General features: G+C 37.9%; 1 protein-coding gene across 1 annotated transcript in view; it reads right to left on the bottom strand.

Annotated features, from left to right (window-relative positions):
• LOC125447149 (activating transcription factor 7-interacting protein 1-like) overlaps positions 1 to 14,110 on the bottom strand; it is a 174,949-nt gene that overhangs the window by 11,371 nt on the left and 149,468 nt on the right. Inside the window, exon 12 of the mRNA XM_048521327.2 lies at positions 1,547 to 1,625. Coding sequence (XP_048377284.1) covers positions 1,547 to 1,625 — 79 coding nt within the window. The remainder of the gene's footprint in view (positions 1 to 1,546; positions 1,626 to 14,110) is intronic.

The following is a 14,110-nucleotide window of genomic DNA, read 5'->3' as shown; positions in this document are numbered from 1 at the left end:
AGCACAATGTGTTTGTCTCCAACTATCCTGTTTCCCGAATATTTTGTCGGTCTAAAATCCAGTATTGCGTTATCTTTTGTCGCAATGTGGAGTCCAGGTATCATTCTGTAAATGGATACTGCACTCTCTCCAAAGTTATTAACACTGAGCAATTCACTGTACAATAGGTATGGTAGCCAGGCTTTCATGAAAAAGTTACAGCATAACTTCTACCAGCTTGTGTTCCACATCTCCAGATATAAAAGCCTGCAGCCCCTTCGCCTTCTTGGTTGATCATTGAAATGTGACGAACAGGTGCAGAAAACAATACATTAGGAGATCCACGCCCTATAGAACCTTTACTGTTTTTCACTTTTCAGCATTTATAAAATATATTACTTTTGAACTTGTCTATATCTCAGTTTTGCCAATTCCTTTATTATGTAAGTCTTTTACACTTCCAACTATACTAATTATAATGCTACCTATCTTTGTCGCATCATTAAAATTTGGATATATGGTTTTCTATCCCTCAGAAGTGGTGTTGTAGGCCCAACACATACTTGCAATAAAACTTTCTTCCAAGTAGAATACCTGCCCACTATCTTTCCTCAATGTTCTATCACTACCCAAATTTCTAACCAGGTCAATATCTTTCCTTCAATGAGTTTCAACTTTAGCTAGAAGTCTCATATGAGACGCTTTATGAGTCTTTTGGAAGTTCCAGTAAACAACACCAAATAGACTTTTTCCTGTCCATTAATATCAGTTTTTCAAAAATGAAATTTCATATTTGTCATCCAAATTAGTTCTTGCTGATCAGCTGAAAACCTTCAGTATGTATAGTCAATAGAACTTTAAATAGTAAACCCTACTAATTTCCAACAAGAGATTGGTCTAGGGTATCAGCAATGTTCATTACCAAATCCAATATAGCTTCTTCCTTTGTTGACTCTATGGCATATTGTTCTGCATACTATCCCAGCCAGATTCAACAAATTCACCACCTTCTGGTACGTGCTAGTCTGCTTGCCATAATCTATTTGGAAGTTAAGATCTCTTTGCTGCATATGTCTAATCTCAGAATTTATGTAATCCACCATTATGGTACCAATCTACTATTACCATTATGCTAATAGTGGGTTTATACACAAATCAACTAGACATTAAATCTATTTCTATTTCTTAATTCTACCTCTTGACATAGTCTCTTGGAAAAAAAATGTAATTCTTAGGCACTAAAGCTCCTCTAGAATGCTGAACTGAAGTTAGTGGTTGAACAGAGAACCAGAGTACAGCTAAAATGTAACATCATGACAATCTCTACTGAAAGCATGAATGAATAATATAACTATAAAGACAAGGTAATCTATCCAAAGATAAGACAACTATTTATTCCTTCCTTTAACAAGTATTTATACCATAACCAGATAAGCAGCTTAGCCAGTTAACCTAGCTGTATCAATTAAAGATGAGGCTTGCAGATTTGACTCAAGTAATGTCACATCACATGCTAAATACAGTAAATTGTTGGAGGAAGATGGAAGAACACTGCAAGGGTCCATACCTTGTGCAGACACATCATCTTCATCATCACCAGTCAGGTCAATGACAGCTCCCATGTCACTTCCTCCTGTCTTTGCACTCTGAAAGAAAAAACTGCTGTTTTGCAATGGCATTCGTCTGGTCATGATGGGCTACATTAACATGTGGTCACATCACTACATACAGACCTTTGACTGGTATGAATTGTATTATTGTTTTTCACCATCTTCTACTAGTGCATTTTAAAAGTCCAGTTCAGTGATCGCTTCATTCTTTCAAACACTTCAACACTAATTAACATTGCATCAAATCATGAAATGAAATACTCACACAGCCGTGAATGCCTAGAATTCTACAAGTCTTACCTGTCCATTGTTAATGAGATGGTGATTAAAGCATGATTAAAGGATTAAACCAAACACTGGTGCAAATTTATAGCTGTGAAAATGGAACTACTTGCCTGCTCGTTTGCCAGTCCCTAGAACTGGAATTCCCAACATTTTCTGCAACTCCCGTATATACTATTAGGGCATATCAGAGTCAACCCCAACCCAAATATCTTGTTGATGGAGGTCAGAACTCCAGCAATCTCATGAGCAGATCAGAAATGTCATGGAAAACTCAAGCAAAGACTTGTGGCAGATATGCCAGTTAGAATTCAAAACTGAGTCACAACAAAGTAAGGCCTGTATATAGCTACAGCAGCCTCTCAAATCTAATTATCTAAACGGCAGCACTGGTGCATGCACGAACCTCTACATGAAACAGAAGGAGGACGGGCACATTGTAATTATTTTTTTAAACCAATTGATAGAAACACCAGATGCGCTTGCTTTAATATGCGGGGTTAGATTGATTCCCAGACACTATAGTGGTGGTACTCAGTTCTACCTTACACTGCAGCCCTTCCATCTCCTCCAATACCTCTCGGAGAGAAATGTTTGTTCAACATACGGTATTGGACACGCAGAAATTCCTACTCATTAAATACCTCAAAAGACAAAAGCCACTGTCTGAAACTTCATCTATGTTTTGTATACCCCAATAAGTGTGAGGTCATCCAAAACTTTGTTCCCATATGACGGGGATTAACCTAGTCAGGCACATTATGGCAGACTGATAGGACAGGTGGGATTTGAACCTGGACTTTCCTAATTCATCACAAAATGCAAATGAGTGCTCTGTAATTGCTTAGATTTTCAAATCCCTCCAAGGCCTCATTCTTTCTACCCACCACCCTTGTCCTATAGTCCTACAGCACCAAACCCCTCCACAACGCACTGATCTTTGAACTTCAATTTTGGCCTCTGCGCAGTCAATTTTCGTAACTCCATCACTGGAAGAAAAACTCTGTCTGAGGCTTAACCTGTAGAATTCCTTCTCTAAACCCTTTTCTTTAAAAGACTCCTTAAAATCCTTCTCTTAATCTCTAAAATGGCTTGATGTCAAATAATATAGTCCCTGCTAAGTGATTTGGATGATTTGTGCACGAAAAGACACTACCCATATACGATAAAATTGTACAGAAGTTGGAAGTGTGAAAAAATTCTGAAAAGGAGAGAAGGAGAATCAATAGAAATAAACTGAGCAAATAGAGAATAAACAACACTGAATAATGCACACACAATATGGATTCTACAAGGAATTCTCCCATTCTCTTAAGGTGTCCTCAATGACTTCAGCAGAATAGCCAGAGAAAAAAATAAGGTCACACAGGGGAATTTACGTTGATGTGGATACAATTGTTTGTGAATGAAATCAGCAACAGCAAATTCCCTGACCCCTGGTGTGTCTTGTATTAATAGATTACTGGTCATTTTCATGACGCTGGTTTTATTACAAGATTAAGTTACAGTAACCTCTGGTCACACAGGTGACAGACAGGGGAACAACAGATATTTAAAAAAGCATTCAAAAATGGTCTTGCTAAGAACGTACTGAAGTGTTAGGTAGTTATTCTAATTTATTTCGTTTGATAGTGATTTCATAAAAATAAAGGTAATTGTAAAAGGAACAAAACCATGTCTGAGCAACATAGTTCAAATTTGGCACTGGAAACCTTTGAGAAGTTCTCCAGCTAACTTCCAGCTAGGCACTGTATGGAATCAGGCAATTATGACTTCTTCCTCAGGTTAGGTCTGCTGAGACCACCAAAAGAAATGAAAAAAAAAAACCAGAAATAACAAATATAAATTGATGGGAAGCAAAGTTTAAGAGAAAATCCTGACTGCAGCATTTATGCTTTTCCTACACCAACACACATTACCATTAGTAATAGACTTCTGAATATTTACTACATATGCCTAGAGTTTGTAGATTTCCGTGTATGTTGCAGAACAGGCCATCATTTCTGACAGATGGATTAGAGGGCTAATATGCAGGACAAACAAAAAAAGTGCTTTTGTACTTGCCCTTCAGTTGCTAGTTGACCCGTTGTGCTTGCTTTTAACATGCTTAAGGTTACAGGATTGGGAGGTTTAGTGGTGTCCTTCAGATCCCTTTTTTAAAAAAAAAATCCAGATACTACTTCTCTTGCTTTCTCATCTTGCATTTAAGTGCAGGCTTAACCTTTCAATTGCCAAGACTGGAAATACACAGATTGCTTAAAAACAGTTCATTAAGGATAACTAAATGCGATCAGTGCAGGAAGTTTCCACCGACCAGGGAATCCAGAACCAGAAGTCACAATTTAAGGATATGGGATAGGTCATTTAAGACAGAAATAAGGATAAATTTCTTCATCCAAAGAGTGATGAGCCTTTAGAATTCTTTGCTACAGAAAGCAGGTGAGGCCAAAACATTACATGTTTTTCAAGGTGTCCAATATAGAGCACGGGCAGAAGTGGGTACTGAGTTGGAAGATCAGCCTTGATCACACAGAATGGCGAAGCCGACTCAAAAGGGTGAATGGTTTACTCCTGCTTCTATTTTCTATGATACTAGAATTGGTGCCTTTGTTGTTTGTTTGCCATACAACTGAACCAAACTAAAGTTCATTTGGTGTAGAAGGTTAAGATAACCTTGAATGGTTTCCCTCTGCTCCCTACATCACTGCTTCCATGAAACAATTCTTCCAAACTACATTTCCAGAACAGGATAAAAATTTCAGAATACAGTGTGTTTAAGAGTCCAGCAGCAAGTCTGCAGCCCTGATTTGTGAAAGCAGAATTATAAAACAATGCCCAAAACAAAGTCCGACTGATCCCAAGGTAGATATGAATTGCAAGTAGAACAGATCAGCTAGGCTGATCCCCAGTGAGCATTTCATTTTGATTACATTTTGGACCAACATGTTAATTTTTAGTGATCATGTTCACAGGCACCCCAAACCCCTTTGCTTCTCCAACATTTCCACACACTTGCCATTTTAGAAGAAAATTCGGTTAACCCTCGTTACAAAACTGGCCACACATCCCACTTTGAACTCTACGGATCCTGGTTTTACGTACTAACTTAAAATTATATGCCTTTCTGCTCCTAACTACTCACATTAATGTGCCTCAAATATAACGTTACCTCCAAAACTGGATAGGCAATTTTATTCTTTTAATCCAAATCACTAGTGTATTTTGTGTAAATTTGAGAAGCCAGTATGAATTATCTGGGGTACACTCTTGTTCTTCCAAAGCATTGCCTTTTATCTCTATACTCCAGGCCCTATCTCCTAAATAATAAACGACCTATGCTACAAGGTTATCACCATTTCCTCTCACACTCATTCCTATTCAAATCTCACATGGACCATTATCAGCTGCCTCTGGAAGTTCAAAGACAGAACGTTAATAGATATTTCCTTATCCACCTTATTAGCAATCCCAAAGCATTCAATTAGGTTATGCAGGTAGGATTCATCCTTTAATCAAGTCTCCAGCGCAAAAAAAAACTGCCTCCTTCCACTTACTTCACCTAACTTGGTCTGCATATCCCTTATTTAGTCAAATAGCTTGCCATGCTATTGACATGACAGTGAACTGTGCAAATGATCAATGACCCCTTCTCCAATAAATTTTCAGTTAGTTTCCCACATTAGAGTGTGACAGGCCTGTACATTTGCTGGTTCAACTGTCTCGAGAGAAAGCTTCTACTTTTCCAATCTGAAGACATCTCCCAAATCAGAGAGCTTGAAAACATTTATGACTAATATATCTGAAATTTTTGATTACTTTAGTACATTAGGAAGCCAAGTTCAGAAAACGTACACCTTCAATTTGTTTATGCCATTACTTTGATTTTTTTTAAAAAATGCTCTAATTCCCTGCCTTAACTTATGCATGGGTCCCCTTCTATTGCAGGTATTTTGCCCTCTTCCCTCAGCATGACAACTGATACAAAATATTCATTTAACAAGCATGCCATCTTCTCATCTAATATCAACCTTACTGCAACTTTAAAAATAAACCCACATTCTTCCATATTGCTCTCCAACTCAATATCTTTATAAAACCTTCCGTCAGCTTTAATACCACTTGCAAATATTTAATATTGCCTTTTTGTATTTTCTTTTGGAAACATTCATGCACGTGGTCCAAGGCTATTATAATATTTCCACAGTGGCATGAACACAAACTATATTGAAAGTCTACATTGAAAGTAGATCTCTCTTAAGGACCCACTAAGGTTGAAACTTATGGTCCATTATTGCTTAAAAATCACTTTTCTTGAATTTGGTAACACCACTGATAGTTAATATTATATGCAAGTGCAGAAAGGTGCTTAATTTAGATTTTATAAAGTGACCAATGTTTCTTTGGTACATTCAATTACAATAAATCAGCTGATGCAATGTTTTATAGGAACAGGAATATTACAGTGCAAAGCAGTGTATTCTGGTCAGGTGCGCCTTGCTTTTAGTCTAGAACATCTAATTTTAAACAAATAAGATTCAGAGTAATGGTCAGAGAACTTTTAAAATTAACAACACTTTAATCAGTTTTGTACTGCAGAGTAAAAATATCCAGCAAGGTGCTGTATCTTAAAGGCGTTGTAAACTTTATGATTTGTCATGAAAAAAAAGCACACCACCTGCATTATTGTACATATGCTTGTATTAGATGTAGATTTTTCAAATAGACTAATTGCAACCCTTCTGTCTGATTCCTGGCTGATGCTAAGATAATGGCAATGGTTCTATTGGATTAACGATACTTCAAAAAACTAAGTTAGTTTGGGATCAGATCCTGTTTTGGAGGACCCATCCAGTTTTAACCAACTATTTGTCATGTTATCAGGTCCTGGAAAATCAAGAATCAGTAACCAGCACTCATCATAACCCTATAATGTCTTACCCACTTCAGAAGTAAAATTCTATAATTTGCCTGTTAACATAAAACTAATCTTCTTTGCAAATTCTGTCAGCAAGAGAAGCTGAACTGCACAATTATATGGCAGCTCATTGTTATACAAGAGGATACAAAACCACCCACAATTAGTAGACAGTTTGTTCAAACTTCAACATGCGATCCCGCATACTGCTGGGATGTGCATTTATGCTTGAAATCCACTTACACAGCTGGACTTTTACTAGCATCACTACAAGTAGGAGCTTTGACAACACCAGGAAATGCTTTGAGAAGAGACTGTGGTGTTGTCTGGTTAGATCCAGTAATGTATCTTAACTCTCCCATTCCTTAACTTCAACAGTGTTAAAGAGAGTAAGGGGATTGAGATACAGGGAGAAGAGGGCCAAGAAGAGTAACTGCAGCTTCTAGTTTCAGGGGAAAATGTAGTGGATTGAAATATCAGAGTAGAATTAAACCGGTTTAAAGATGCAAATTATTCAACATTGTTGTAGTCAGAAACTGTCCACCTGTGATAAAGTAATGAAAAAGCATTTTCCAACATGACCTGGATAAACAAGCAGAGATTGTCAAAATTGGCAAAAGCAGCAGCAGGACGAGATTTTGTTTCCTCCAACATGCATCAAGTTGCATTCTGAAATAAGGTGAAGGAAGGAAACTTGGGTAATTTAAACAACTAACTGGATAAATACTTAAAAAAGGAAAAGAATTCCAGGTTGTGGAAGAGTGCAGGAAAATACAACCAATTAGACCATTCTTTCAAAGAGGGCACAGGCATGATGGGCTAAACGGCAACTTTGTTTGCCTCACTGTGTAATTCTGGAATGAATGGCAGTGATAAAACAAAAGCATTTAAGAGTTTCCACAGGTTCAAGCGAAGAAGTAATTTCTTTCTATTATTTATATCCAAGTGAAATTATGCATGAGCTGTGCTTCAACAGAATCTCAGCTAGGAAGCTATAGAAATGGGGCTATAACTTGTCTTTGTGGTTCTCAATTGGGGTCAGGGCTGAGTGAAGTAGCTATCCAAATTTGCCAATCACTATTCACTGAATATTACCAGGGAAAATAAAATTTGTTTGCAGATACTGATGACGGTAGGATCAAGGTGCAATGAGCTCTGGAATTTCAGAAGTTCTTACCAATGGAGGGGACTATCAACCCACTTGCATGTGTTAAAGCACATCCCACAACAATACAGCATCTTCAGCAGAGAAAATAAAATAGAAGAGAAGATGACTGGGTAAAGAAAGGGAGGATGTCACTAAATCATTAGAAGGGACTTCAGGTTTTTAACACACACAGTAAGATATTTATTTTCCTAATTTGAAGGCAGCTCACTGGACACAAAATGCTAATTTGATTTCTCGCCACAGATGGTGCCAGATCTGTTGAGTTTTTGTAGAAACTTGTTTTTGCTTGTATTTTCCTAACCAGCCTGTTCAGAGATGTTATTACGCACCTCTAGAGTGGGTGGGGCATGAACTGCAGCCTCCTGGCGCAGCGTTAGGAACACAACTACTGCCAGAAAAGCCCTCCCATTCAATGCGAATAGGACTTTAACATTCAGCACACTTGGAGCCAACACTCAGAGCAATTAATCATGTTCAAAATAAAGTAGTTTAAAAATCCACAAAGTCTTACAAATTCATTTACTTGACCAAAGATATTCTGCTATTCCATATAAAATTTCAATGAGGCTACAATGTTGACTAGATTTACACTGATTAGGGGTATGTGGTCACTGAAGTAAAGAAGTAACAGCTGAACACTGCAGTACACATGCCTCAGCACCCTGGGCCCACAATGTATGATGGGTTAGAATCGATGCAGAGAAATTGCAGAATAACTTGGAGCAGGTCAGTGTAAAGCAACATATCTCATTATACACACACCACAGTCTGTGGCTTAGCTTATCTCAATTATGCAGCTCTCACACTGAAACAGTGACAAAGTAGCCGACAGTGACACAAGAAATGATTAGTTTGCTCAAAAACACTGGATACAGAGTGCACTGAGACAGAGAAGATTAAAGCAGAAAGTGATGCCTGCACACAGTACAACTAGCCAAGGATGGAATGAATTTGAAGTCAAAGCAGATTAAAGTGCAAGTGATAAGATAAATATAAACAATATTAGAACTCTAAAGTGCAACAATTCAGAGTCTACACTGCATGAGAATTGAGGGAAAATGGCTAAACATAAACTTGGCAGCTCTCACTGGGGCCACTTACAGGAACATGACAATGTTACCTAATCCCACTGGTCAGACAACCCACAATGGTGTTTAAATCACAGTTTTCAACTTTTTAATTGTACCATATTAACCAACTGTGGAAAAAAAACTTTTGAATAAATTTGCTATTTAGAAGATACTGAAGACATTGGAAGCTACTTTTGGCAGGTAAGTGGAGATCTCTAATGATTCTGGGTAAATGGCCCCATGGAAGCACATTCTCTCAATGAGTACTATGCACACAATAGAAGGCATTAGAGCTGACTGAAGCACAAGGAGGAACACAGCGTTCGCAGGAAAACCAAAGTATACAGTAAACTCTTCAACAGACTGAAGGAATGAAAACTGATCAAAAAAGTCACTTGTAGCCAAGTTAGTCCCCAGTTCCAGAGTAGGTAGTTACACAATCACACACTATTGGCTAGCATCTTCAGCTTAGGCTGAAAATTATCAAGTATTTTAAAACTTTTTTTTGGACCAGTGAAGATTAAGCACAAGGCCTCAGTGTTCAACAAGAATCGCACAACACTGATCAACCAAATAAATAAAAGCCTTGCACTTTTATTCCATTCCCTAATTCTGTCACAAAACATTTGATGTTAATTCGCAGATTACAACTGTCACATTAATTACAGACAAGCAAGGAGGGAGATTATTAAACAGTTTGACAGTCTTCCAGATTTGAGGACTCTCATCTGTTCAAAAAGGTGCACATTTTGTTTTGAAAGTCAGTTTCACTGCAATGAATCTATTATGTTGCAGCTCAGTTCACTACAAAACACTTGTGACTTCTTTGCAGCTTTCATACAGTCAATTCATCAGCTCATGTTTGTATTTACAAAAGACTAAACACAACACAGTAGGAGTAACATATTATATAACGCCATGGCTACGTGTGCAAAATCTGAATGAAAAGAATCCATGCATTATTCAGGATAATGCAATGTTCCTTCATGTTTATTTTAAAAACAATTGCCACCTGTTGAGTTCATTCCAAAACATTACACAAAGAAAAAGTTTACAATAAAACCACATTCTTTCTAAACCGGCCACTGCCAGTATTCTCACTCCATAACCCCAAATTAGTTCTAATCAATGATAGTATCATTCAAACTTAAAGAATTTTTTAAAAATACATTGAACTGTGGTAGATTAGAAATAACTAGGCAACACATCACAAATATTCAGCAGTTCTTGCCCAGTTCATTGCCAAACAGACCACAGATTGTGAGCAAGTTGTCATGAAAGGAATACAGATAACAACAAAAGTACAACAGATGATCCGAGGCGTTATATAATAGCAATAATGAACCAAAGGTGTATATTATTTAAAACATGAGTTTTGACTTGGATATTGGGAAACTCAATCATAAAAATGGTACAGGTATTCAATACTGGGCATTAACTTCTTCCTTTTGGGCACAGAAGAGCGTAGAAGTCCAGTGACAAAGTGAAAATGAAATCTGGCTCATCAAATTTGGTATCAAAATCAATTTAAATCTTTCTGGGATGGAAGCGATCTCTGGGAATATAAGCCAGAGGGTGCAAAATACTACTTGCTCTCGAGTTTCATCCCCAAAAGCAGTAACTATTATGTGGTCTTAAACTGCACTTTCTGGACATGAAGTCAGGTCCAAACAAACAGTGGCAAGAGCGAGAATTTGGGACCTTCCCAACTGCTTTGTCAGACAGCAATATGAATGAATGAAAGATTGTGCAGATATTCAAAATCAGTGTTTTATGCAAAATATTTGCAGAGCCACTCAGGTCAGTCAGTTAAGGAATGCTTAAATGTAATACTTACAAAATACTCTGCAAACTACTGAGCACATTAGAGTCGGACTAATACTGTTTAGTGAAGGTTTTGTTGATGGAGGTTTCAGATTAACTTTAGAAAAATAATTAGAAATACCTGGTACAATCCAAGACTGCTTATTTAGAAGGAAAATTGTAAAAGAACCATGTTTCCTATCATGGGGACTTCTCACACACTGCCGGTGTAACAGATTTGACTTCTGACAATTTTTAAAAATCAACTTGGCTCAGCTGTTTTAAAAAATTGTTTACGATAACATTGTGATAACATTGTGATAACAAGTACGTAATGCTACAGTACAAGGATATTGACCTGTGCAGGATGGTCTTTGGGAAAGTTTGCATACCACTGTATTGAACTTTATTATGAGATTTCAACACTGTAATTTATAATATGCAGTTGTTTGCTCTTGATTTATTATTGGAACCACACCAAACAAAAATAACTTTACCTAGAACCTACATTTACTTAATATGCACAAGACTGTATTGGTCATCATTGCAATGAATTTCCTGTTAACTAAGTCTTAAGGCCCTGACGTCCTGCTCAGGTCAATAGCTGTCCATGAGCACCCATAATTAGCCGCAGTTCAGGACAGGCTGTAAACATTTATGTGCTCACTGTACCGAAAGTATATTGCACGAGACATTACACAAAGCAGTGATAAGGTTCTACTGGCTAAGCAATTACTTGCCAAATATACACCACCTTATTCATTACAGTTTGTGGTAAACATATTACAACACATATAATTTGTTCTGCATTCACTTACTAAGATAAAAGCTGGCAACAAATCACAAACGTTGAGTGGGTAGAACAAAGTTACAAAAGGAAGTCACTTCTTGTCATTAACTCCAAAAATCTGATCATGTTTTGAGTTTTTCAGGACTGAAGTAGCATTTCCCAGCATTTAGAACCCATGAAAATTCTAAACCTGCATTTAGGACTACAGTTGAGTGTTTGCTACTACCTAGATATTGTCAATGTAGCAAACATTTGCACATAGCAATTGCTCATTACTCTACTAGCATTATACATAATGCCCAAAATTTAGAAAATACGTTTGAGATGGGCCCATTCTGGAGAAGTTAACACGTCTACAGTCCACAGATGCTACAAAAACAGAAGTTGCTGGAAAAGTTCAGCAGGTCTGCAGCATCTGTGAAGAAATAGTGTTAAAGTTTCAGATCCACTGCTCCTTCCTTAGAACTTATGGTGTTTAGGAAAACGTTGGTTAAATGAAGATAGGGAGGCACTAGGGCATTGGAAGTAAACAATTCACAGATGCTGCCTGACCAGAGCAACATACTGGTTTCTGTTTTTGGCCTAGATTTAATTAAATCAATAACTAGTATAGCTAAGTAGTTTCATCCCTGAAAAAAAAGGACTTCCATGGAATCTAGTACTGACAAGTCCAGAGCACAATGGAAGCATCTTGGAGCAAGTGTAATCTCTAATTAATGGAAACGTATTGGAATACAGCACTGGTTATGGGACTATCAATCTCAAGCTCAAATTCAAAGTTTAAAGTCCATCATGGCAAACTACAAAAATGAAACAGTTATCAGGGGAGGGTCTAGACCCGAAACGTCAGCCTTCCTGCTCCTATGCTGCTGCTTGGCCTGCTGTGTTCATCCAGCTCTACACCTTGTTATCTCGGATTCTCCAGCATCTGCAGTTCCTATTATCTCTATCAGGGGATGTTCAGGATTATATATAAAAAAACACACACCAACAGGTTAATTTTCCTCTAGATTTGCCATCCTCTATCTTCAGGCTTCAGTCACAAATTACATGATTGACATAACCAGTTACCAAGCCATTCAGTTGTACAAAGAAGTGCAGTACTACCACCATTCTCTCAGGGCAAAGAGACCATGTCAATATCTCAATATCAAAAAATTAATTAAACAAAAAGCACTCAGGTCAGGAAACCACTTTCAGAGCACCATTTCTGGAAAGAATCTAAAAACCCTGCGTATTACATTTGTTTCTCAGTGTTCAATTAGTTAAAGGCAACATATTGTGAAAGCTGAAGATCTGAAGTAAAGAGAGACTTACTGGGAGAAATTCAGCCAACTTGGCAGCATGCGTGTAGAGGTAAAAACAGAGTTAACACTTCATGTCCAACATGGCTTCTTCAGAACTGAAGGGATCTGGTAAATAACAGCTTCATACTTTTGCCACAAGAAAGGAAGAGCATCATCCCATGCAACTGCAGATAGTGTGACTTGCTCCTTTACCTCCTCCCTTCTCTCAGTCCAAGATCCTAAGCGCCTTCTACGTGAAGCAATGTGTTGTATTTGCTGCTCACAATGCAGTCTCCTCTATAATTGCATGGCAAAATAGACTGCGTTGCGGAACACCTGTGCTGTCCAAGAATGACTCCAACCTCCTGGTTGCCCATTTCAATACAGCAGTTTGCTCTTAAGCCAACATTTCTCTTTGAGCATACCGCACTACTTTCAGCTTGCATTGAGCTTGACTGAACAGCAGTTCATTCCCTATTTAACCATGCTTTAGCTGTCAGGACTCAATTTTGAGTTTCACGACTTCAAAACATATGCAACGACCTCCAATTTTATTGACATACCCTTCCTCCCCCGGCTCCTTGCCTTCGTGGGTTTGCTCTCAACACAGGTGACCTATTTACATCTATATTTGTGTCTTTTCTTCCAGCTGCTCCTCCTTGCAACAGTATGAAAGCCATCGTCTTTCAGCCCCTTTCTTATCCAAAGAAGAGTTCCAGTGGGGATCAAAAACATTAATTCAAGTTTTTGAGATGATGTGTAACTTGGGTTGTGAAATAGATTATAGACTTGCTTGCTGAACCAGTGTGCTAGATTGCAGATGTTTCGTCACCCTGCCAGATTACATCATCAGCGCGCCTCTGGTGAAGCATTGGTGTTCTGTCCCACTTATTGTTTACATGGCTCAGTTTACTGGGGTGGTTGGCATCACTTCCGTTTCTGTTTCTCAGTGATTTGTATATCAGATCCAGTTCAATGTGTATGTTCATGGAGTTCTGGTTGGAGTTCCCTAGCAGGTCTCTGTTTGGCTTGTGCTAATATGGATGTGTTGTCCCAGTCAAATTCATGTCGTTCTTTGTCCATGTGTATTAAGACCAGTAAGAACAGGTTGCGTCTCTAGGTGGCTAGCTGGTGTTCATGTATCCTTATGGTCAGTTTTCTTCTAGTTTGGCCTACATAATATTTCAGTTCTTGCATGGTATTTTGT

The sequence above is a fragment of the Stegostoma tigrinum genome, chromosome 38, assembly GCF_030684315.1.
Source record: "Stegostoma tigrinum isolate sSteTig4 chromosome 38, sSteTig4.hap1, whole genome shotgun sequence".
NCBI lineage: Eukaryota > Metazoa > Chordata > Chondrichthyes > Orectolobiformes > Stegostomatidae > Stegostoma > Stegostoma tigrinum.
The sequence above is the reverse complement of the archived record's forward strand: the minus strand, read 5'-3'. Positions and strand labels throughout refer to the sequence as shown.